Genomic DNA, 24,370 nt, shown 5'->3' on the forward strand with positions numbered 1-24,370 from the left:
ACTTTTATTTTGATAAAATGTAATGATTACTGTAATTTCAACTAATTAATCCAATTTCACCAAGGAATGAATTTTCCCTCTTGATGACAAACTTTTTTACTGCTGGAGGTTCATACTAGCACAGCTTCTAGTGCCTGAGTTGGCTGAGCTCCACCTGTAAGACAACTTGTACACCAGTTCACCCTCTGGCACCCAAAGGCCAACACCTTTAGGAAGGGTTAAAGCAGAAGAAAAAACACAAAAAAGACATTAAATTATTCTTCAGAGGAGTAATAAGGCAAGACTAGAAGAAGGTGATATCCAAAAGTTTCAAAATAAAGATCTTTATTTCAAAATAGTGTTTGCAGGTAGCACATCCAATTGATATAAAATTCAAACAGCATGTCTTTCAAATGGGCCAGTTTGCAGAACTATAAACTAAAACACTGTACAAGTTCACAAGAACTATTATACAACAGAAATTAAGTTCTAATGTTTTCATTTTATTTAACTCTATTTTCACATTTGACTTCCAATTCTGCTTTTTTTATTACACAAGGTGCTTACAAGACTGATTATAGAGTGAAAATTACAAAACAGAATTTAAGGATATAAATATAGAAAGGAATTCCTTAAACTACATGCTAATATTCTCTGCTACAAAGATACATTTTTCAAAAGTGCTAATATCTCTATGACAAACAGTAGCAGATTACATTTAAATGTCAAACAAAATACACAATTTTTTTCAACTAATATTTTGATACTTTAATCATTATGAGGTTTAATAACACTATTTTTACTTCATAGCATTTCACAAATAAAGTGGGAAAAGACATATCTGTGTGTGTATGTCCATGTGTGAGAGAAAAAGTATATACACGTATGCATGAACAAAGTTCATTTTTTAATTATTGTTTTTATAATTTCAATAAATCAAAAATCCACTAAGTTCCCGTAAGTACAAACAAGGGCTTGTGCAGGACAAACTCTGTAGATAACTTTTACACAGTAAAATAACTCCCTAGATTTTTATTTTAATTTTTTTTTTTAAACCATATCAACCTGTGGTAAAAGTAACTTTTAGTAAGATCTAGCATTCACTAAAAGCAGGATACACAAATGTGCATTATCCAAGCACAGAACTGGACCTGTTCCAGCAGGGCATGGATATTGGGGCAGGACAAGACACTGAGACTCCTCTTTCCTGTCCCAAAAGCAAAATCAGAAAAGAAACAGCCATAATTCACCTCTCTGTGACCAGAAGGACATGAGGAAAGACAGTTCATGGTGCTGTCTAGCCCCAGAGAACATGTTCCCACAACCACGGTGTCAACCACAGACCTACAATGGACAAAGTACTGTCTAGAGTTTTTCCAAGGTGCATTGAGTCCCAATGTGATGCCCCCAGTTTCCCCAGAGGCATTATGCCTTACAAAGACAAAATGCCTCCAGGCAATGCCACTCAACCAAGGCACCTCTTCCCCCTTCCCAATGTGGTTCAGCCTTTTAGGAGTCATAATTGAGCCCCATGAGCCTGATTCTGAGCACTGGGAATTTATCTATTTAACTATATTATTCCTTATTAGCCTGCCTATTACCATAATATTTTTGTGCTCTCTAACTGGAATTTAACCAATATAAATTCTGACACGAACGGAAATGAACTTAGCTTATGCAATACAGATCAGAATTTGGCCCAATATGTGGGAAAAAACCCCCAAAACTAATAAGAATAATACTTGTAGCAACTCTCAAAAAAAAAACAGATTAGGAAACCCTCTGAGGTTGAATCTGCATTGCATCAGAATACACCACAATACTGCATACGCTAAGGCAAAACGTAACACTTCCCAGCTCCCTAGCACAGTTAAGGATTCGGCTTCAGTGATAACTTGCAGTAGTAGGCACTACTAGTCAGTGTTCACAAGAAGAAGCTGTGGTTAATATCAAGACCATTTGTTGACTTAGCTTCACACTCCTGTGATCTTTAGCTTGTCACATTTGCATAAACTGAATTCACTATAGTAGAAAGAGACATTTATTGTTATTGACTATTGATGACTCTTGTAACAAGGACTGAATTTAGGAGTTCTACAACTCTACGCTCTGCAAGTGGAATACCTGGAGTGTAAACAGGAAAGTTTTAAGTATGTGAGATCAAGGTGTGTGGGTGGCTTACAGAGAACAGTTTGTGAGCTACAGACATTGAGGGTAGAAATTAGCAGATGGTATAGAAAATGGGTAGTCTGATTCCCTAAGTCTGGGAATGCCACAAACCTCTTCATGTGTTCCACAATTACAATTACAAAAGAGAGATATTTCTTGGAAATCCTTGATGGCATAATAGGGAATATACAGTTAGGTCCAATAGATCCTAACTGTATTTTCCAAACATTTTAAATACCAATCCTTTTCTTTTTAAAGCATATATTTTTAAATAATCTTTTTTTCACAGTTATTTAAATATAACATTTAAAATGTATCTGAAAATAAACACTTTTTCACTTGCTTTTTGCATTTAATGACAGAATTCCATGATCAAATCAGTTTAAATTTGTTTTTATAGCCTGTTTAAATTCTCCTACCCTCTGTAGATCTTTCTAACGCCATAAAGAAATAAATACTAAGTTATGTGACACTGGTTCCAAAGCCACAAACACTGACCAGGCCACTTCATGTATAGTGCAACATGAAGTGATTCTTGAATTAACTTCTAACAATTGATTCAAACTTCTAACAAAGTGATTCTTGAGTTAACTTAGATTCTTGAGTTAACTTCTAACAATTTTCCTCTTATAGCAAATTTTTGAAATATCGTTAGTCGATTAGTTTGTTACTCTAAGGATATATTTCATGTCAACACAGATTTCCAAAGTCTCTTTCTAAGACAAAGCATTTCAAGTAATAATAGTACTGAACTAAAATGATAAGGTGTCTATTCTGTCCTGATTGATGATAAAGAAATCCTGGTACTCTTCTAGCCTAGGGCAAAACTTATATTTGACTTTAGATTGTCAGATAATCTCAGCAATGGAAAATACCAGGAATTGCTCTCTAATCAATGAGATATTCAAAACAAAAGACACATTGCCGACATGACCACTGTAGCAAAACCAACAGAAGATTTCTGATACTGGCTTTTGAATTAAGTTTAAAACAATAGAGCAAAGTTGCTTTCAACCCAAAGAGAGAGAAATAGAGCTATCTGGATTTTCAGAATGCCTGTAAAGGCATGTTATGCATGGAGGCATTTGAGTGTTTAAACATTAAAGTAGGTAAAGGCAAATACTTAAGGTTTGCCTTGCAGTCTGTTCTCTGACCAAAAACTATCACTCAATTCAAATGGGAATTTTGCCTTCATAAGACTACAGCATCAAGCCTATAACAAGAAACTCTTCCATTTGCAAAGCCAAAAGGAAGCTGGAATGTAGCTTTAGTTTCACATACAAAACTATACAATTTGTGTTAAGAATACAGATTTGAGGACTGCTTTTTTTAAAAAAATATTTATATAAAGGGAATTAACAGTGCAAGTGTGAAAATCTTACCTTGTCTTTCTTCAAATGTATTTAAAGAAAAGCTCTCCAGTTTTACAGAGAATAAAAAAGAAACGGATAAATATTTCATGATGGGAAGCAGATCCCACAGCATTCCATGCAGATCTCCAAGCAATCTGAAGATTCACAACACGCGTCCATTATGCCACAGTCCATATCACATGGGCAGTTACAGTCATCCCCCATCTCATCCCCGCAGCAACAGCAGCAGGCTTCCGACGTGCAGATGCCACAGGATGCTTGTCCCAGAACAATGTTACAGAGGGTGAGAAATTCACAGAACAAGCAAGCCAGGATACAGTGAACACAGCAATCTTCACAGCAATATATAATAGTTCAGTAACATGTCAGGAACAAACAAAACAAACAAACAAAACAATAAAAAAAGGCAAAGAAGAAAAGAAAAAATCATTAATATCATTAATATGTCATTCTAAATCCAGATACATCACAATGTCACATAAGTAGCTGAATGAAAACGGTTCAGAGTAGACATAATCTACCACAAAAAAAAAAAAAAAAAAAAAAAAGCTTCCTATCTTCATGGTCACTTCTGCAGCTCAGCTCATCTCCAACTCCATGCAAGTTTCCTGTCACCACTTCACTTCATACAAATCCCAAGTACTAAACTGCTCAGATCAATCTCCTCAGCCATTTATTACACAAAATATCCATATCTATTATCTTCAGTTATACATTCTTACACAAACTAATAAAAAATAATAAAAAACCCAACTAATGAGAGAAACTACCTAAAATTATTTCCAGCCCTTCCCAGTTCATCTTGCCCATCTGAAATGGTTTTGTTTGCTCGATACATGTGAAGAAAAATAAAGGAGCTGCCTAAACATTGTGGCTTTCTTTATTGTTTCTTTGCACACATTAAAACCAACTTAACAGCATGTTAAATGCATTTCTTACTTTGAACAATATGTAAAATATTCAGTAAAAATACAGATTTTTCTCTTGCTTTTCTACACAAATCTACTGAAGAACTGCCATTCTTTTAATGTACTGCTTCATTCTTCAGGAGTTCTTAACTACACCTGAACACCAATATCCAGCTTTTAGAAGTACTACTAAATTATACAGATAATTAAGGCATCCCACAAACTAGCTGCAAAAAATACAGCACCCAAAGAGTAAATATATGGAGTAACTTCAAAAAAATACATCCATGAGACATGACAGAAAAACAAGAATTGGAACTAAACATGTACCAGTGAAAAGGAGACTGCAGGACTGAGGGATATACTCTATTTTACATAATATGTATAAATTCATACATATAAACATATTTAATTTGTAAGAGGCAGTGAATAGTCATTCAGAAACAAAATGAAAACTTAAAAATATGTGTTCAGGAGGGAGAAATACTTTCCTTTCATAGCCTCAGCTTTCATTCTTTTTACTGCCTGCAAACTTTGAACTCTTTAGCCACAGACAGTTTAGGACCAGGAAAATGTTTCTGGTACTAAAAGCTTCTAATCCCAAAGACATAATGTCACTAAATAAATGACCTTCATAGAAAACACAGAAGATGGAGAGTATCAGTTCACTGAAGAGGACCAAAGCCAGACTGATAGCGATTAATTAGCTGGTTGTCATGGAGATGGTGTTAAATATGCTCAGGTATAATCTCCTTTCAGATTTTTTTTTTAATATGAAGGAAAAAGATAAAGAAGCCAAGAGTTCTATCTAAGAAACCTTCATATTCAAGGAACTATGGTTTTAATATATCACATCTTTAAAATGCAGCTTGAAGAAGCTAATACAACAACAAATGTTGTTCTACAAATTTTTTTTAGTATACCATAATGAACTTCGTGTGTATACGTATTGTAAATGAGATGTCCAAAAAAAATCTTGCCTGCTTCAGGCAGAGATAAGTAAAATTGCAGGGAGAGGAATACACATCTTATAACAAGTTTCTATTGATGGGCAAGGAATAGAGATTGTAGGTTAAAAAAAAGAGACTGTACTCAGAAAGCATTTTCTGGACGCACAAAAGAACTTTTCCCTCCTTATCTAAAAAACCTGCCTAATCAAGACTTACAAGAAGAGGCCACACTGATATAAATGAATGTATTTCAAAAGTAAAAAATATGAAAAATGGTCCAAAACACAGTAAGAAATTTTGGCCATTAGTATTATTATGGGAACTCTGCAGAGGGTCCTCTTTTCCATCTCTTCTTCAAAGACTGAAACACTAAAAGGATTTATTTACCTCCTCTTTATTTTTACTTCCTTCTCCCCAGAAGGCAATCCTAATATTCGATTTAAAAAGTCTTTATATAACAATTTTACTTAACCTCCACAAACAATTAACAGAAAGTAGAGATACCCTTTAGTGCTCTCTTCATTCTTGCAATGACTCATTTGAACAATGAACACAAACTTTGATCCACATTTCAAAGACAAACCTGAAATAATCATGCTTTTATGTTCTTCATGTTATTGACTTTTAATAGCTATCCAGGTAGCAATTATTTAACACGTGACAAAGCATGTTGTTACCTAGTCCTACCTGACTTGGTGAATTCAGAATCATGACTCTAAAGGGCTGTAATACAGTTGGATAAAATGGGTGGAAGAATAATTTCTTCCATGTGTGACCCCTATTTCTTGGCGTCTGATCTACAGATGCAATTATAGGTAAAATATACAGTTACACTGTATTTTGTAGTAATAACAAACTACCATGCCACACAAAACTCATCCTTCTCTAGTATCTACATTCCTACAGCAACCTGTCAGTTCCACAGAAAACATTATACAGCTAAAACTGACTGTCATTATGATCAGTAAATACAGCCATGAAGGTTCTATACAAAGTTCACTTCAAGAGAGATGACCACAGGATTTTCATTACCATGTTGGAGACCACCACAATGTATTTTGTTGCTTGCACAAGACACTCCATAAATTTTTCCTGCTTATAAGACCAAGGAGACTATTTAAAATTACATATTATTCTAAATTTCAAAACTTCTTAAGAATAACATTAGATTAACATTAATTAGATGTTAAGATTAACATTAAGAATAAAGACTATATTTAACTCCCACTCTAATCTTACCCCATCAAAATCTGATTTTTTTTTCAGGTGATTGAGGAGTGGATCACTTTAATCCAATTAGAACTAAACAATTTTATGTATTTGTAAACTTGGTGATTTTAATGTCTGACAATGTGTTTTCTGGAAACTTTGAGTATATTCTAGTCTTTTGTAAAAAGGAAATGATACAGTAATACCAGTTACGACACTGGTGCTAGCTTAAAATTATCTATTTCTTTAAGCTTTTTTGTTTGTTTGAGAATTAGAGGGTCTCATTCTTCTTTTCCAATTAGATATAGTAACATAATCAAGAGTTAGCGTCACATCTTTATTGTGGACAGAACTCCATTAGCCTTGGCATTCATGATGCACTACTGTTGATAGTAAGTTAAGTCTGAGGTTTAAGTTTCCATTAAAGCAATTTCCCTCTCTGCGGAAGTATTTAAGTTTCATCACATCACACAGTCAAATCATTAACAAAGATAAACTTTTTCTTAGGACTTCCACAGTACACCCACACCAGCCTCAAATATCCATTGTTTTTCAATTCTTGTATTACACTTTTCTTTAATTGAGAAATGCTGCATTAGAGACTGTCACTACATAAAACTGAGGATGTGGGGTGTGAACAATGTCTAGAAGCATGCTTAAAAAAAAAATAAATTCCAAACCAGTACATCTACCTTAGTTCTTTTACCAAATGCTTCTGATTTCATCAAAACACACTATCACATTTGTTGACTAGATCCAAGCTCCCATAAGCTATGCTAAATGGCATAAATTACAACAGTCTTGATCTGTAGGCAGTGCTAGTACAGTTTATTAGACCAACTCACGTTTGGGGAAAAAGGTGAGCTTTCAGATACTCAAGCTTATCTTCAATTATTCTTTCATTTTGTCTCGGATGAAAGTTAGATCTGAAGTTAAAAGGGTCATCCCATCTGACATTTTTTGAAATCAACATAAGTGAAGGTGTTTCCTTAGCCCTTTGGCACATCCCCAAAACGCACAGAACTCGTTAGGGAAACTCATCAAAACTGTTAAACGATGCCAAGGCAAATAGAACCAAACCAACATGTTCAAGTTTTTGCTGGTCTGTATCATACACACACACCCAACCATGCGCTGATTTAACCAAAGAGTGGATACAGTATATGTAACATCTACTTTAACTGGGTTTTCAATGTTAGCATAGACAAGATCCAGACAAGAAATAGGCCTAAGATCCCTTCAAATTGTTTACACAGTTATAAAAACCCAGAAGGCTCCATTTCTAACTTACCCCAGTTATAACAACTACACTCATTTAAGGAAAAGAAACAATATCAAAATAAAACTATTTTAATGTTTGTCCAGGCCTTTAAACAATTGCATGGGCACATCACCTTTTAATTCTAAAACTTCTGCATACAGATATTACCATGGTATCCAATTTCTTTCAAATACTGAAATATCCATTTATTTTATTTCAATTTACCTTGTATCATCTCCTTTTCATTTTTATGAAAAGGTGCAGCTCTACTTAAAAAACAGATTTTGAGAGAACTATCAACCATCAATTAGACGAGAACTATCAACCATCAAAACTGAATAGGAAATGCAGAAGGTGAACTGAAAAATGCACAGAGAAATGCATGTGCAGGCTGCTATGTGTCGCTTTTGTAATGTTTGACACTAACCTGTCACAAACTGACTCAAAAAGCTTTCATACCAAGCAGGCAGGTCACATATGATAGAAGTTTTTTATGTCTACAGTGGTAAATAAGCTCACTTACAGGATGGTGACCTTGGTCCGCGTCTTACTAACTATATTCACCAAGTTCAGACCACTCAAAACAAATCTCCAGGCAGTCTGCTGTCTCACAGAGAGAATCAGAAAGGGCAAACCCACAATCAAAGTGACAGCTGAGGTCTTCAGCAGGGGTTTACTGCAGAGGGCCCCCGCAGAGCCCTGAACAGAAGCCCCAGCAGGTGCTACAGGCGTCCCGCAGTCCGGCAGCGTGGGCTGGCAGAGGCTGGGATGAACACACAGCGCCAGCGGCTGAGAGCCCACAGCTGGAGCGCACAGCACCAGCCAGAAACCACCCCAGCACAAGGCTCCTGAAGGGCTGCAGAGGAGGGGAGCAAAATTCCTGAGCAGCGGCACACGCGCTGTCACACCTCCCATCGCTTCTGCAATGGGGCTCCTGCGCGGGGCTCACGGGCAGCCTCTGCAACCCGCCGTCTATCTTTAGAGAAAAATCACTGCACCCAGGAAAATGTTCACAGGAAAACAACAAAAGGCAGAAAGAACAAACTGACATGTTGTATGGAGTATGGTTACTTCTAGATGAAAGACTGACATTTATTAAGACAGGGGAAAACACAGTTACAAAGCCTAGCATATGTGATATTTCACCATTTAAAATAAAAAACTATTATCTCTATCGAACAAGAAAATTAAAATGTTGTCTGAACAGGCAAATCTCACTGAACACATGGAAACTTTCATCAAAGCTTATATTCTAAGCCCTCAATACAGACATAACCTCAGGAATAAAATGATCCATTTCAAACATATAGATATACTAAGAAATCTGCTTATTTCCAATACCTAAGACTTCCTTAGAATATGAAGCCTTCATTGCCACTGCTCACCACTGCAAATACTGAGACAATTTAGGTCTAGCTAGACTATGTCCTTATAAAATAGATTCTGTTGAAAGACCCTTTTTCTGTTACAGGCCCTGTTTTCTACTCAGTCCTGTTAAAAAACATGTAAATTACCTTTCAAGACTTTTGTGCAAAAAAACTATGTAAACTATACTTAAAACACATCACTCTTCAAAATGCATTCTTAAAAAACAGACATTTGACCATATGATAATGTTATTTGCCCACTGCCTGATTGACAACTGCGTTCTGATACAATCTTGTCTAACAAAAATCCCTGTTTAGAACTTCATGCTCAGACACAAATCACTTTGAACCAATTTCTAAAACATAACAAATAAAATTTCAGCTAAAGTAGAGAGATTGCAGGATACTAACAAGTAGCTGCCTAAATACTACTTAATGCTACGGAATGGGTTTCAGAAGTGCATGTATGTTTAAAAAAAAGCCAGACTGAGAAAAAAAAAGCCATTGCAGGCTAACAGGCCTGCAATGTTAGCCTATTGATACACACTCTTACTGAATTTCAGTAAATAATACCAGTAAAATGACTGAACAGTATATAAAAGAAACCTTACTGCTTCTCTGGTGTCCCTCAAGAGGAAAAATCTCAATACAATCCTATTGCAAATCATGCACACTAAAGGAAAGTTTCATGGAAACCATTTTTCCTATATAAAGTTATATAAACCAAAGTAAAACACTCCTACTTCAAATAGAAGTCTGCTAGCATGCTAAGACAACTACTCATTACTCTCCATGTATATGCACCTAGTGGCTCTTAAGACCCTGGCTTAACACAAAGGCTATTTGTTGGACTTGCTTCATCTCAGCAAGCCAGTTAAGCCATCAGTATCACTTGGGATATTCTAATAATTTAATGTGGTCAGCAGCATGAGTTACATGAGTTAAATAGTGTCCACCAACCCCAGGCTCTGATTCAAAATCTAGAACAGACGAAGTTGCATTATACTAAAAAGAAGGGGGGGGGGCAAGGGATGTCATGTTCAAATGCACCCTGAAATGTTGAATTTTAAATACTGGATTAAAAAAAACCACCCACACTTTCTTTCAGTAATATGGTTCATCGCATCTCTAAGCTTAGCACCAGAAGAAGCACAGTCTAGAAAGTTGAGGAAGGTTGCTTCAGGCTTTGCTTCTGGGAAAGCAGGAATGGCAACTTCAATGTGGTGGCAAGTTTGCACTGGCTGTCCTTCCCCAGAGTCTCACCCCCATGCTGCAGGCTTTTCTTGTCTAGCTCACTGCTGCATCTAGCCTTATTACACCTAAAGACCTCTTCTGAAAGAATCCCATTGCAAAGAAGTTGCCTTCTAGTGCCTTTCTGATTTAGAGTGCCTGGAAAGGAAAGACTAGAGGAGATCTCACTGTCCATATAGGAGGTAAGATCATGATCCGTTCAGCATAGTTTAACAATCTACTGTTTCCAAATGAACACAAAAATTGTGTATGCTCAAAGCCTTTTGAGTGAAGTACCACATAAACTCAAATTATTGAGTCACTGGAGTTGTGGGAATTTCCCTGCCAAACACAGTAACTTCTGAGGTCACAACAACTTGACCAGAGCCTCATGTCAAAAACAAATTAAAACCTTTATTCCCTCTCTCCATCCTTAACTTTTCATAACTTATTGCTTTGATTCAAAAAATATATAACATCAAGCTTCGTAAGGACTTGGTAGGAAAACTTGGTTTGGTTTTTAGAAAATAATAAGCACCTACCTTGGCTCCTCACTCCCTTAATTGGATTCCTCTTCCATCCTTCCCCTGCCCAACTTCTTTCCTTTCCTCCTCCAACTCTGCATGTCATTATTACTTCCCTTCCACCACTCTGATACACATGTATGTATTCAGTTACTCATCTGTCTTCATTTCCTGACATCTAGATCTACTGTACTGCTGCCTCATTGCTGTCGCCTTTAGACCTCCCCTCTTCTTTAAGTTTCTCAGGACAGTTCTGCATCTGGATCTGCATCAGAGCTCTGGATGCTCTGCATCTGAATACAGCAGCTAGACTTTTTACTCATTTACACTTGCTTTTTCATGTTTCCGAGGTGTTTTTCTCCACTGCTCATAACAAATGGGTTCAAAACAGTTAAAATTCTCTTTGCTAGTGGCCTACCAACCAGAATTTTGGAAGCACTATGACACCTCTGGCATCAATAATTCAAAATATAATTAAAATTTCTTTGAGCTAAAATTTTTTTTATTCCCAATATTCACTGAAACCTATCCAGTCCCTTTGAAAAATCTTTAGAACTGAAACAGTGTTTAAAAACTGCTTTTTAGGAGTGACACTCCAACTATTTCATAATTCCTTTGGTTTTTTGTAGTTTAAGTTATGGAGCTGAGTAAGATTTCTTCAGGGACAATATGGATTAATAATAGATGTGGAGGAAAAGCAGAACTGGTGAGTGCACTCACAACCTCCTAAGTCTCACTGGATGTGAAAGTGTTTCTAACCAGCACATTCTGGAATGCTGACATGGCCACATAGACTACAGACTCATTTTAAAAAGTAGTTTTTACTGCTACCAAAATATCTGTTACATTTTAAGCATTCCCTAAAAAAATTCAGCTCCAAAAGTTTACAAGATGTCACCCACAGCACAAGTGGAGTTTTCAGTTGGAACAATTAATTTCAGTGGGGTGAATTTTTGAGGGGTGACAGTCTGGGAGGTTTCATAGCTTGTGTTAGGACTGCCTAGTACTTTGGAGGCCAACAGGAGCAGCACCAACCTTCACAGGCAGATGTGCTAGCCAGGGTAAAGTAAGACTGAACTTCATTTATCTTTCTGGTACATATACTGAAATCTGCAGTATATGAAGCAGCATGCTACATTTCAAATAAGCATGAGTCCGAATATGCTCCTGTGTAGGATGAGGGGCAAGCCCATGAAGTTTCATGATTCTATATTGCTTCAAGCCCTTCCATGCTTTCTGTTCTGTCAACAGATACAATATTCTAGAGCAAAGTACCAGATCTGGACAAACGTTGCATTGTAACCAAGTGTGGTGCTCTAGAAATATTCACATCATCTCTTTTAAGAAGAATCAAGAAGAATGCAGCTTTTGGGAAGGATAAAAATGAAAAATATTTTCTCTTTCCTATCTGTTAAACTCAGCTAGACAGACAGAAGTTTTGCTTCTCTTCTTTCTGAGGACATAATCTATTCCTTTTCTCTGGCCACTTTCCTTCACTTAATTCCATTAGTCTCCAGACTGACAGCAGATCAAAACACTCAAAGAGGAAGACAAGGCAGATGAAGTAAAAATGCAGGGTGTGTATTTTCAGGTTTAAAAAAACAAACAAGGCTAGCAATTAGAGTATAAAATACAAGGTACTACATAAGGAATAGCAAAATTAAAGGGAATTGAAATATCGGAAAAGTGTACAAGTTTACCTTATTTCTTTCTACTAAAACTTTCAGGATGCTATAGTAAACTAAGCAGGTGAGTTAATTCAGGTGATTTATTACTCACAGTACAAAATAAATATAGTTCGTCTCTTTCTCCATAAGGCCATTTAAAAAGCTGCCTAGAAGATATATTATTACACTATACATATATGTGCCTGAATAGAAATACACACCTTCAAGTAAATTCAAACTCAGCAACTCTTGAGCAGTAACCAGTGGCTTATGAGGTTAACATGGTAAAATTTAAAGCAAGGCCTCTAGTTCAGCAATGTCACAAATAATTTTCAATAGCTTTGTATCTTTTCCATCTTCCTGGAAGCTGTGTCAATAGCCTCTCATTGAATCAGAAGAGGCAACTGCTCAGAAAAATGCCTCTTTGTCCAAAAATTATACAAAGAAGCTGCAGAAGTTGGGTTCAAATTAAATTGTGTATACCATTTTGAAAGAAAGTCTATGCAATCCTCAGTCACTGAACTTAATAATATACTCTTCTGGCTTAGTATAACTAGATTAATTTATTAAGCATATATGTGTGTATATATATATATATACACACATATATGCATATATTCCTGATTTAAATGCAATTACAGTCTTTTAAACAAGTAACTGGGCTAATTATATCAGATTTTTGTAATGCAGTCCTCCAGAAGTAGTCATAAGGGGTTAACATGACTTGTTGTAATAACACAATTATTTTTAAGCTATCAATAAATAATTTTTCTTTTAAATAGTGAACTCTTCTTTGTATTAATTTAGATATTGCAGTTGACTGTTGCCAGACTTTCTGATTTTTCATCTTCTAAAACATTGGGATGATAGAATAAATGAAGTATATATTGACATTTCCTGAGAGGCAACAGCTAGATAAGAATGCTACTTATAGTTTATAGTTCTGTCATGTAGCCCCATAGGGTACCTTACTTAAAAAGCTGAAGAAGCTGTCAGAAAACTTGTACATGTGTGCAGCAGATGTGTTTACACAAATATAAAACTTGACTGTCAGAGAACTGTAAAGCAAAATAAATTTCAAAACCAGAAAATCACTTTTAAAAACAAATATTTACTTATGGGCATATTCCAATACACCAGATATACTTTAATCATTGCACGATAAAACCTGTGCTTCGCTCAGACTGAGTAACAGAAAACTCAGAACTGCAGATATTTGCAGAATGGGACAAGCTACTCAGAGCATATATCCAAGTTCTTACATTCAAAAGGAGAACATTACAATGCCAGATGTACAGTGTTGACCTTATTTAACCTTAGCTTTTTGGTGACTTGTGAAATTTCGTGTGACAATAAGGGCTATCCTGTATTTCTGTGCTTTGAAAGAATGAAAGTTATACAATGTGACAACACTATTTAATATATATTCTAATCAGATATGCCTTTAAGGATAATGACATTTCTACTGCATATGAAAATACTGTATGATGGCCGTTTCAGGCAACTAACACAATTGTGTTGGACATTAGAATTTAAAGCTAAATCTGAAGAAATTATTATTTTCTCCTCAATCACTTAGTAATTTGACATAATCATATTCAGTTATTAAACAGAAAAAAAAACCCAACAACTGTTTTCATTACAGGATAATTTTAGAAGAAAAAAAAGAAACGTTTGTCATAATTAATTGCATAGAGGAATGAACAGGGCAGGCACTGCCTCTGAAACAACAGTTTGGGTTTTGTTTTTTTAAAATCCAGAGGCCTGCATTTTGTTTCAGTCACATGAACAGATGTAGGATTCTTAAGATACAATCTTTTCAAAGTGCACTAAGGAGAACCATATAAAGATATTTCATGTAACAGAAAAGGGAACACAAGAAGCATGAAGTTGTGACTTTAGAAAGAAATGTTGGAGTGCAACAGAAAAGTAACAGTAGATTCTTGAAGATAAACATGAAAATAAACAATAGCAAGGGGGACCAGCCCATGGAAGGATCTGACTGAAGCTGTTCTTGATATTACTACACAGAATCACTAAGTTTGACTAAAATAGTTGAAGCCAAAAAGAGTCACTCCTACAAGCGGTCCTTCTGATCCCTCATCCTTTCATCTAGGCTGAGAATCTTCCCCATTTCACTGAACACGACCATCTCCCATTTCTCTAAGAATCTGTGTCTGTCCCCTCCCTCTAGAGGTGTTTTTTTAACAAGTCACATCTATGCCTGCCTCAAACCAATAAGATTTCTAGCATCTCTACACTCTTCTTGTTAAGGGCAGTAGCAAAGTCTATTGAGTATATTAGTGCTAATAGGAAGGTAGTGGATTGAGAAGCTCAGGAACTCTGGAACAATAAGTGTAAATGCAAATGAGAGCACAGAGACACAGCTAAACCCTAAGAGAAATTACTTACTTTTGCTTAAGCTATGCAGAAGTATGAAGCTTTTTTGTGCACATTATCTACATCCCAAATATAGCATAAGGCACACTGAACTCTGAAGCACAGGTCATTGTTTTATTATCTAATGTTTAGACCTCACAGCTAGTCAGGATATTGGCTAACAGATCATTTCAAAAGCAAAGTCTACCCTCATGGAGCTTGCCATTACTGGATTTAAATATTTACTATGCTTTGAACTAGTAGCACTTTAATGGTTTTTTTTCTGGTGCATGTGTGACAATGTTGACAGGAGTTTCTATCAGTTCAGGATACTAAGAACAGAGACTAAAACATTATCAGATCATGTTGACCAAATGTTTGAAAGCAAGAACTCTCCCATTCCTTCCCTTTCCTTCAAATACTTAATATTTTCCTTTGGGAAAGAAGTTTGTCTTTTATCTTAGTAAGTTCTGTTTGCTTCTGGAGCATAAGTCACACTCTTCAATTATTTTCAGTTGAGTGTATAATTTTTACTGAGGTTTGGTTGGTCTTTATTCAGTTTGGTTTTTTTAATAAGAATATCAGCTTACCTTCTGGTGAAGTACCTGGCTTTTGAGAAAACACAGAGCTTATTTTACTCTTCTTGCTGCTGTTGCTGTTGACAGACAAGGTGGACTGAATTTTTCTGTGCATTTTTTCTGAAACAGGAGATGAAAGCTTTCTGTTGTCTGCAGGCATATGCTTGACCCCGTTGTGAATTCCACTTCCATTACTCAGACCCACATGGCCATTTTGGATTATGCCACTTTCTTCCTCACTCCTTTCCAGTGCTGAAGCATTTGGCTGAGGCAAACGTTGAGGTTGTGCTTAAAGTACAAGAAAGAAAGGGTTAATTTAAATTGCGAATTGATAACTGAACACTTTAGGCTAGACTGGGAATGCAACTTTCCTTGCTCTTATCAATCTAAAGACAGACTGACAAGTTAACATTCCCCCATTAAGACAATAAAGCAAAAAATATCTCTAGATTAAAAATAATTATTAGGTATTCAAAAAGCACCTCACATCTGCATGAGGCCTAGATTGTTCATTTGACAATGCAAGGAAAGGCTTGCAAGGCTCTATGAACTACACGGAGAGAATAATGCAAGCAATGTGAAGCAAGGGAAAAAGTCAAGATTGGGAATAATGTAGTGAAACTGAGATAAACTTGTACTGAGGGAATCGAAAATGTGTGAAATACACCCAAATGAGAGAAAAAGTGTAGGAGTAAACATGCAGAAAACAGTAATGGGCTAAGATGCAGGCTGGCCAACCTGCCAGCCTTTAGAAAATAACCTGACATAGTAGGGGTCCCTTGACACTCAGCACCCAGTATATTATAGAAGAACAGGAACATCCAGGTAACTAACAAGTTTGAGCTTAGATTCATAAAGATCTTGGATTACTGAGAAGTACAAAACCAATCGAAATCTGTTTTTGTGGAAGAGGTAACCAGAAGGAAGATGCATTCAAACACCACAGAGCTGGGGCAAGCCAGAGTCCCCCTCCCCTATGTATTCTTCAACTCAGAATCACAATTTTAGAAATGGCTGTAAAGGGCCAGTAAGGGATTTAATGGAAACATTAAAATGGTCAAAGGGGAAAAAAAACCCTGTCCAGGCAAGAATCTGCAGTGACCTGGCTAAGTCTCCAAAAGTACATGCAATAAATTCATCCTAATGAGTAAGCATGAAACTTGGCCATTTTGTGTTGAACTAATGTATATATCATAAAGGAGAATATCTGTAACAACATGGAAAAGGGATTTCCTATGTATTCTTAAGTCTGTAACTAAAGAAAATATGCATAATTTTTAATGTAAAACTTTGTAATTAAAAAAAAAGTGGTTTCAATGTAACAATTCTTATTTAGAAAAAAACATGCAGATTTCATGGGAAAAAACTAATTAAACTGTAAACACAGTAACACAACAAGATTTCACAATCAAAAAGCATCAGTCCAATCATCTCTCCTAATCAAAACACTACTGCATCATGCTTGGAAATAAAGATGTTTACAGACAGTCCAATCTTCTCCTATTTTAAAATGTTATGTTAAATCAGAAGTCCAGATTCTATTAGACACCCAATGGATGAGGAATTAGTGCCAGAAGTAAGGAAAAACAGTGCTGCAGTTTTTTTTCTTTTCAGATGATTCAGATCCATTTTCTGATAATTTCACAGTATCAAGGTAAAAATACATAATAGATATTTATAGGTAGCTTCTTCTAAAAGAAACTATTCCACTGATCACTTCAGGTACAAGTTAACAAATTTTCCAACAAATACTACTGGGACAAACAGACCAACATGGACTCAGTTCTAAATTTGCCTAACAAACCCCCAATGCTTTCCTTTTATCCAGAACATTAACACCACTCTCAGATTGCTTTCTCCACAATCATAAACTTTTCCAGATTAAACTTCACACAAATCTTAAACTTTATGTTCTGGTCACGCTCACAGGCAACAAAGGATTCTTTTTCATAATAGTTTAAATATGAACTGGTTCATGCTTTTCTTGCCACTTGGTATTTTAGTCACTGCCACTAATGTTTTCAGAAGATAGCCTTGACTGCCCACATTTATCTAGGTCAGAGTAACCCTGTTTGACCCTACTTGACCAAAGTGATAATTTTTTGTTGCAGGAAAGAAAGAGAGGGCTGGAGGAAACATTCATGTTTTAGACTCCCCGAAGATGTTACAGGGAATACAAAGATCAAAGACCATTCCCTTCCATTACCAGTAGTAACTGCTCAGAAACCTACAAGCCAACAAAACAGGAGCACACTATCTGAGACCTAGAGAAGTAACTGTTACCCAAAGGCTTTTTTTATTGATAGTACTGAAACTGCTTCTCCTTCAATTCTGCATTAGTGTTTGTAAAATCTACAAACAGAAGCATAAGCAAGGCACTTCTCTTTGGAATTCAATTTGTGCTATTGATGCCTTGAGAGGCTACCTGGAACAGAGGCTAGACAGTGTTAAAGGAATAAAGTAGGTGTTTATTAAAAAGCCTTCAAAGGCTACACCTTGGGCAGTACAGGAGCCTGGCCATGGCTCCACCCAAGATGGATGACAGGTCACACGTTTTCACACTTTTACAAGTTTTGGTCCATTTCCATATTGGGGTTAATTGTCCAATTACAGCTTCAGGTTCTGGAGTCCCATCTTCCCAAATTGCTCACCTCAATTTGCTGTTGTTTACACTTTTTGGGTCTGAAGCTGCAATGGTGTCCTTGGTTCTCAGGCTGGAAAAGGATTGTTTGTCTAACTAAACTGTGAGGAGAACTTTCTGACACTTTATAGGAAGTTCAGAATTATATACTAATGCAGTACAGAATCTGGAAAATATGAAAGCTAAAACTTAAGGCATCACTATATATTTGGTTAACATTTCCACACTCTCACAAAGGTCCCAAAACAAATTTTTAGGGGATTTTCTCCTATTTGAATAAATACTATTAGAAGTATACAACCAGGTATCCTTTGTGCAGATTCACTTTCCATGTATGTGCAAAACAGTCAAAAATCTTTGCCAATATCAGAAATGAAAATTTACTCTCTAAAATTCAGTGTTTATGTCCACAGCACCCCATAGTTTTATCTTCATTATCCCACTTAAATGCAATTTTTGCAATTAGGGAACAGTGTTTTTCACATTTCATGTAATGTTTCCTCACCCTGCATTGCCTATCATTCCCTGCTGTGGAGTACTGCAGTTGTACCAATGAACTGGAATTGATGGGGAGCAGTTAAACTTCCTCAATAAACACAAGCAATAGACTTCTATAAAAATTTTCTATGTCTGAATGTCAGTTTATAAAACTGACATCTATGACCTTTTCTAAGCCAGTTAAATTGGTGGTGGCAGCTTACAAATTTTTTGTATATTTTTGGGGCTTTGCTACAATACAGCAACTTGACAAAATATCTAAAATACAGTCTTTAAAATTAGGTGTGTTTCTGTCAAACTGTGGGAAGTCTTGGAAGTCTGAACAGTTATATGTTCTTACTTTTATTATTATTTTTATTAATCGTTTAGGGACTTTGCTATGATTTTTTTAATTTTAATTTTTTATTAAGTAATCCTGTTCCCAAAGTACTTTTACTTGTGCCTTTTAGCATTAACATACAACTTTTTAGCTGACTGGCTTTACAGTATTCATGTTTGATACGCAGGTCAAATCAAAATGGAATAAAACCCCAAATGGATTAGTTATCTCAATTTAAATTTATTTTAACTTTATTGATAATTTTGCACTAGGGAGACTTGAATCTTATGGTTAAAACACACTTGAAACCAATTAGGAACCATATGACCGCATTCTAGCATAAAGAACAAAAGCAATTGACAGTTCTGAGATTAAACCACAAGTACTCAGTTTAGAACAGAAATATTTTTACCTTATTTTTTAAAGGTTGTGTATATCTTAAAAAAAAAAAAAAGGTGTAATATGGAGAACGACACAATGCTTCTTAAAACACAGTGATACCCAGGGACTCTCACTCTCTCTTTAATGATCCACTGCTCTCATTCAGCTGTCTTTCTTTTTTCAAATCTTTACATATGTGACAGCTCTCAAAAGTAGACCATAGACCATCTGGCATTTTCTGAGGTGTAACTTGTGCAAATTCAGCTCTACTGGGAACACAATGCTATCTTCTGCCTGCGTTATAAAAGATACAATAGAATGTAGAACTTATGAGTTGTTTTGAATTATTCATTTTTTGCCTGTATATTCAAGAAATTTTACAAACTCTGCATTTTGTACTACATAATCACATGCGTTAAAGGTACAAAGAAACTTTTTGACACCTCTTTTCTACAGAAAGATGGCATTTTGTTTGATATGTGAACATTCAGCGCCTGTTATATCATTCTAAACAGGCCGTGTGCTGCTACAAAAGATCCCATTTTACACTCTATGTATGAGCAGAAATGTTATTCTTGATATTCACTAACTAATGCAATACACATCAAAATTTCAAATGTGTGTTGGATGAACATTCAGCATCGTCAAATCAGGATGGTACTGGTCACTTACTATATGTTAAAGATTTAAGAAAAAAAATTCCTCAGACAACACAGAAAATTTGTCATTTTAAACATCAACAATGAGTAGTTTCAAAATGTCCTAAGAAATACCATGCTTTTCAGGTTAATATGTTTTTAATCTTTAGCAAAACCAGTAGATTTAAGTCAGTATTTTATACAGTGCTAACACTAGTGGATTTTCAATAAGAATGATAAATATTAGATTAATGATTCAATAGACTGAATCTTTTTTGATAGAAAACTAGCAGACAATATAGGTAGTAATAACTGCACACGAATCTGCTGCCTTGGAAAAGCAATAAAAAGGCAATATATTGCTATAGCATATAATCTATTAGCGTGTTTCACACTTCCTTGTCATTGGTTTCTTCGCACAGTGGGCCTTAATACAGTAACTTCTGCTGTTATTTACCTGACTTTGCACAATAATTTAATTGTAAGGTTACAATCTAGTGATTTCAAGTAGTAAACATTTATTATGGTTTTTGATGGTTTTGAAGTAACTATGCACATTCTCCTTCAGAGTGTAAAGCCCTTAGCATACTTTAAACAAATATACCCATATATATGCACCCTGACCACACGCGGTTTTCACACCTTGAAAAGTCCCAGCTGTTCTTAAAAGAAAAATTCTGATGCATGCATTTAACAGAAAAATGTATGTCAACAGAGGGAAACTCTCAACAAAAAGAGGACCAAAAGAAGACAGTCTAAGCTATCATTAGGGATTTTAGACAAATGACAAAAACAAACATACACTGAATGCAGACTCCTCTGAGTCAAAGTGAATCAAAACAAAACAAAAGGTGGGAGAGAAGACTTGAGACAGTTAATTAGTAGCCTAATCACATCAAAAGCAATTCCAAGGCAGCTGATACAGACACCCATGAACTTTTGCTAGTCTGGCCAATGAAAGTGATGGGAAAAAAAACTTTCCAGTTTACAGCTTGAGTTATCTGACTACAAACCCAGAGAGGGAAGAACAGTTTTCTTCTTTATGTATGTATGACACAATAGTTTATGATGACAAATCTGGCCACAGTAACCGTATTTTTGCAGGTGGATGTGGGAAGAATAAAATGCATAACTCCTAGTTGTAAAAACTGTAATGGTATTTTCAAATATTGAGAAAACACAACATATTCTTTCACTTGACAGTATTCTTAACACTTCTCTCTTCCCAAAACAGTTGCAACTACAATAAGAAGATGAGCTTTTCTGGAAATACAGAGGTCCTGATTGGTTCCACTAACACTGAAAGTCAAGAACTACACATTAATTTCAGCTGGAAGAATTGTTTGATTTCAGTGGACACTGCCCCTACTCCCTCTGCATGGATCACATGCAACAGACCATATGTAAGGGAGGTAGGAATCCGGCCTCTGGTTTTTATCAGTGCTTCTTCATAACACCGATTTAAGCTTAAGAGGGAAGATAAAGCAGATGACAGTCAAGAATTGCACAGTAAAACTAGGGGCTGCCTGAATTCTAGAGTAAAATTAAGGTGACTCTAAGTTACTTCTGGAGAAAACGTAAATTCTTTAGCTATAAAAGGCAACATTTCCCACTGACTAGCAAAAAATCTTAACTTTTCAAAAATATTATATATTGTATGTGTTATAGGCTCAATAAGCATAAAATTTTACTGAAACTGGGAGAACTCAAGTATCTCAATCCTTCTCCATCCCCACTTTCTAACTAAATCCTGACTAGTCTCTAATATGATCTTCAAAATACATCAATAGTTTTCTCTGTCTAGCTATCCAGAATATTAACATTCAGATTACAAGACGTACCTCTGAGTCAACCTGTGAAGTGGCTTTTGTCAGCAATTATTTTTGAATATTTTCTGGGACATAAATAGCATATGCTGCAGCTACCATATCACAGAAGGCATACATTAACTAAATAACAAGGTACCATCAAGGCACCATCTATCTTTTAAAATCATTTTTTTACACTGAATTTTTTATACCATGCTGACTTTACAAGGAAAACAAAGTATCAACTAACAGCATTAACCACCTTTTTAGAATTCCTTCTTGTAAGACGTGATGATATCTTCAAAATGAATACAATATATTATTATGAAACAGGATGTCCTTTGTAATGAAAATACTGTAGTAAAATTGCTGGTACGGGTTTTACAGGACCCACACTGAGAACACTTTGTTAGAATACATCTGAGAGCACATCCAGGGAACACCTGGTATAACAGAAACAAGGCTGGCAGGGGACAAAGGGAAAAGACATTTTATCCTGTCAGCTTTCACTTGGTGAAGGGTGGACAAGAATGGCAAACGTGTGCATGTGTGTCTATGGGTTGAGAAGCAACACAAGTGCACAAGACAGTGCCCAAAGTACTCTTATATCTGTGCAAAGACACCTGCAGTGCCTTCCTTTGGAAGCACTGCAGGACTTTACACACTGTTTGAAGGGCTGCAGGAATTGTATAAAGATGTCTTTGACATACCCAGAGAGATGCAGCTAGCACAGGGAAGCATGAAAATAGCTGGTAGCCAGAGTTTACAAAGTTGATAAGCATTCCAACTGAAAATATGGAGTGTATTTCTCTATTTACAAATCCTACATTCTTCCTGATGTGATCTTGGAAAATGAACAAATGGCCACTGATTTTCTTTAATGACTGCAACGGCAAATTTTAAATCTGCTAAACTGAGTAAATCCCCTAACATTTTTAGTTACCTATCTTGTAACAATTACCTCAGAATCAAAATACCCTTTGGCTTCTAATTACCATTAGATTGTCAGTAAATTATTCTTCTTTATTAAAAACATTTTGCTGTCAATAGCGATGTTTTTTCTGTGACTGCAAGTATTGTCACCTATGATAAACTTTGAAGATGATCTGGGAATTTCTGGTAGATTGCAATATAAATTAGAAATAAAGAGAATTCACATGATGCACTGATTGTTAAACTACACCCACATAAAGTTTAATACAGTTCTTACTGTAGCATAGTTTGTCACTTCTTGAGAACAAATAACAGGAACTCACCACAGAATACCAAAAGCCAAACACAAACCGGGGCCTTATAGGTAACAGACACCCATATACCTGGGGAATAAATCCCTACATAATGTTGCATTCAAAAGCAGGAATTTTTACTGCAAACGTTCCATTTGCAACATTTCTGTATCCATTTTTCTTATCAGGCATACAGCTAGGACTGGAAAAGAATTATATTGTATTTGCTGTTATGTTTCATAGCATTACAACTATGTACTGCAGTGGTAACAGCTGCACAGACATGCGGAATGGCAGGTTTACTCATGGTCACCATTCCAATGCTCCTAGGGCATATTTATGGAGTTCAACAGATTCATTATTTACTACTGCAGCTAGTTTGTTGTTTGCTGCTGCAGCTAGTTTGTGGGTTGGTTTTTGTTTGTGGTTTTTTTTTTTAAGTAAGATATTTTTCTTATTTAAGGTGGGTTGTTTAGTTATTTTGTCCTGTGTTTTCTACAGAGGTAATTTATTAAGAGGCATGTTCATCTACTTGGGTATTTTTTTTTTTTTGTTTGATTTGTTGTTGTTACATCTTCCTTTATAAAGCATAGTGGCTCGTAAAACATTGGATCTGAGAAGTGAATAATTAATGCATTAAGAATCACGGAATTAGCTTTTTGCTAATTCTTAAAGTAATAAAATAGACCTATTCCTTTAAGATAATTTCCTACCTGTGAAGACAGGCCCTGAAATGATAAAGGGCACTAGGAGTGCAATACAATCCATCTCACTGAGGAACAGAACACTTTGCTTCTGGAGCTCCAATTTTAAAAGAAAGGTAATCCACTGAATTTAATCCAGGCTGTTGGCGTGACATTACAGCAGTCATGTTATTTGTACCTGCTACAACATACAGTAATACCACTGCATACACTGGTGTCCCATGGAATTTGACACATTAAGTCTCAAATATTTGAAATAGTTTTGATGCCCCTCACCATTGTGTTACTTGTTCCCAAATAAAGTAAAAAACATCAAAGAGAAGCTACAAACAACAGGATATCTCTTGCTGGGTTTTGCCTCATAAGTGGCTCAGCAGGATGCACCAGACAGGAGAGATAACCTCAATGTTATTAACAGCCGTAACCCGAGCAAGTGCACAAACAGGTCCTCTGCCTCCAGCTCCTCCTGCTCCCTTCCTCAAAACCCCTGCAACCACTGACAAACTAGACTCTGTTTCACCACAGGAAAAAATGTGGGATGGTGAGGCAACAGCTTCTCAG

The 24,370-nt window shown here is 35.9% G+C and overlaps 1 protein-coding gene across 1 annotated transcript in view; it reads right to left on the bottom strand.

Moving 5' to 3' along the window:
- Positions 1–305: 305 nt before the first annotated feature.
- The window catches only part of MDFIC (MyoD family inhibitor domain containing), a 51,482-nt gene continuing 27,417 nt past the window's right edge, over positions 306–24,370 (bottom strand). Inside the window, exons 4-5 of the mRNA XM_068189925.1 lie at positions 15,607–15,882; positions 306–3,853 (exon numbers count right to left, since the gene is read on the bottom strand). Of these exons, the coding sequence (XP_068046026.1) occupies positions 3,606–3,853; positions 15,607–15,882 (524 nt within the window). The 3' untranslated portion in view covers positions 306–3,605. The remainder of the gene's footprint in view (positions 3,854–15,606; positions 15,883–24,370) is intronic.

This window comes from Anomalospiza imberbis, chromosome 5 (genome assembly GCF_031753505.1).
Source record: "Anomalospiza imberbis isolate Cuckoo-Finch-1a 21T00152 chromosome 5, ASM3175350v1, whole genome shotgun sequence".
Taxonomy (NCBI): Eukaryota; Metazoa; Chordata; class Aves; order Passeriformes; family Viduidae; genus Anomalospiza; species Anomalospiza imberbis.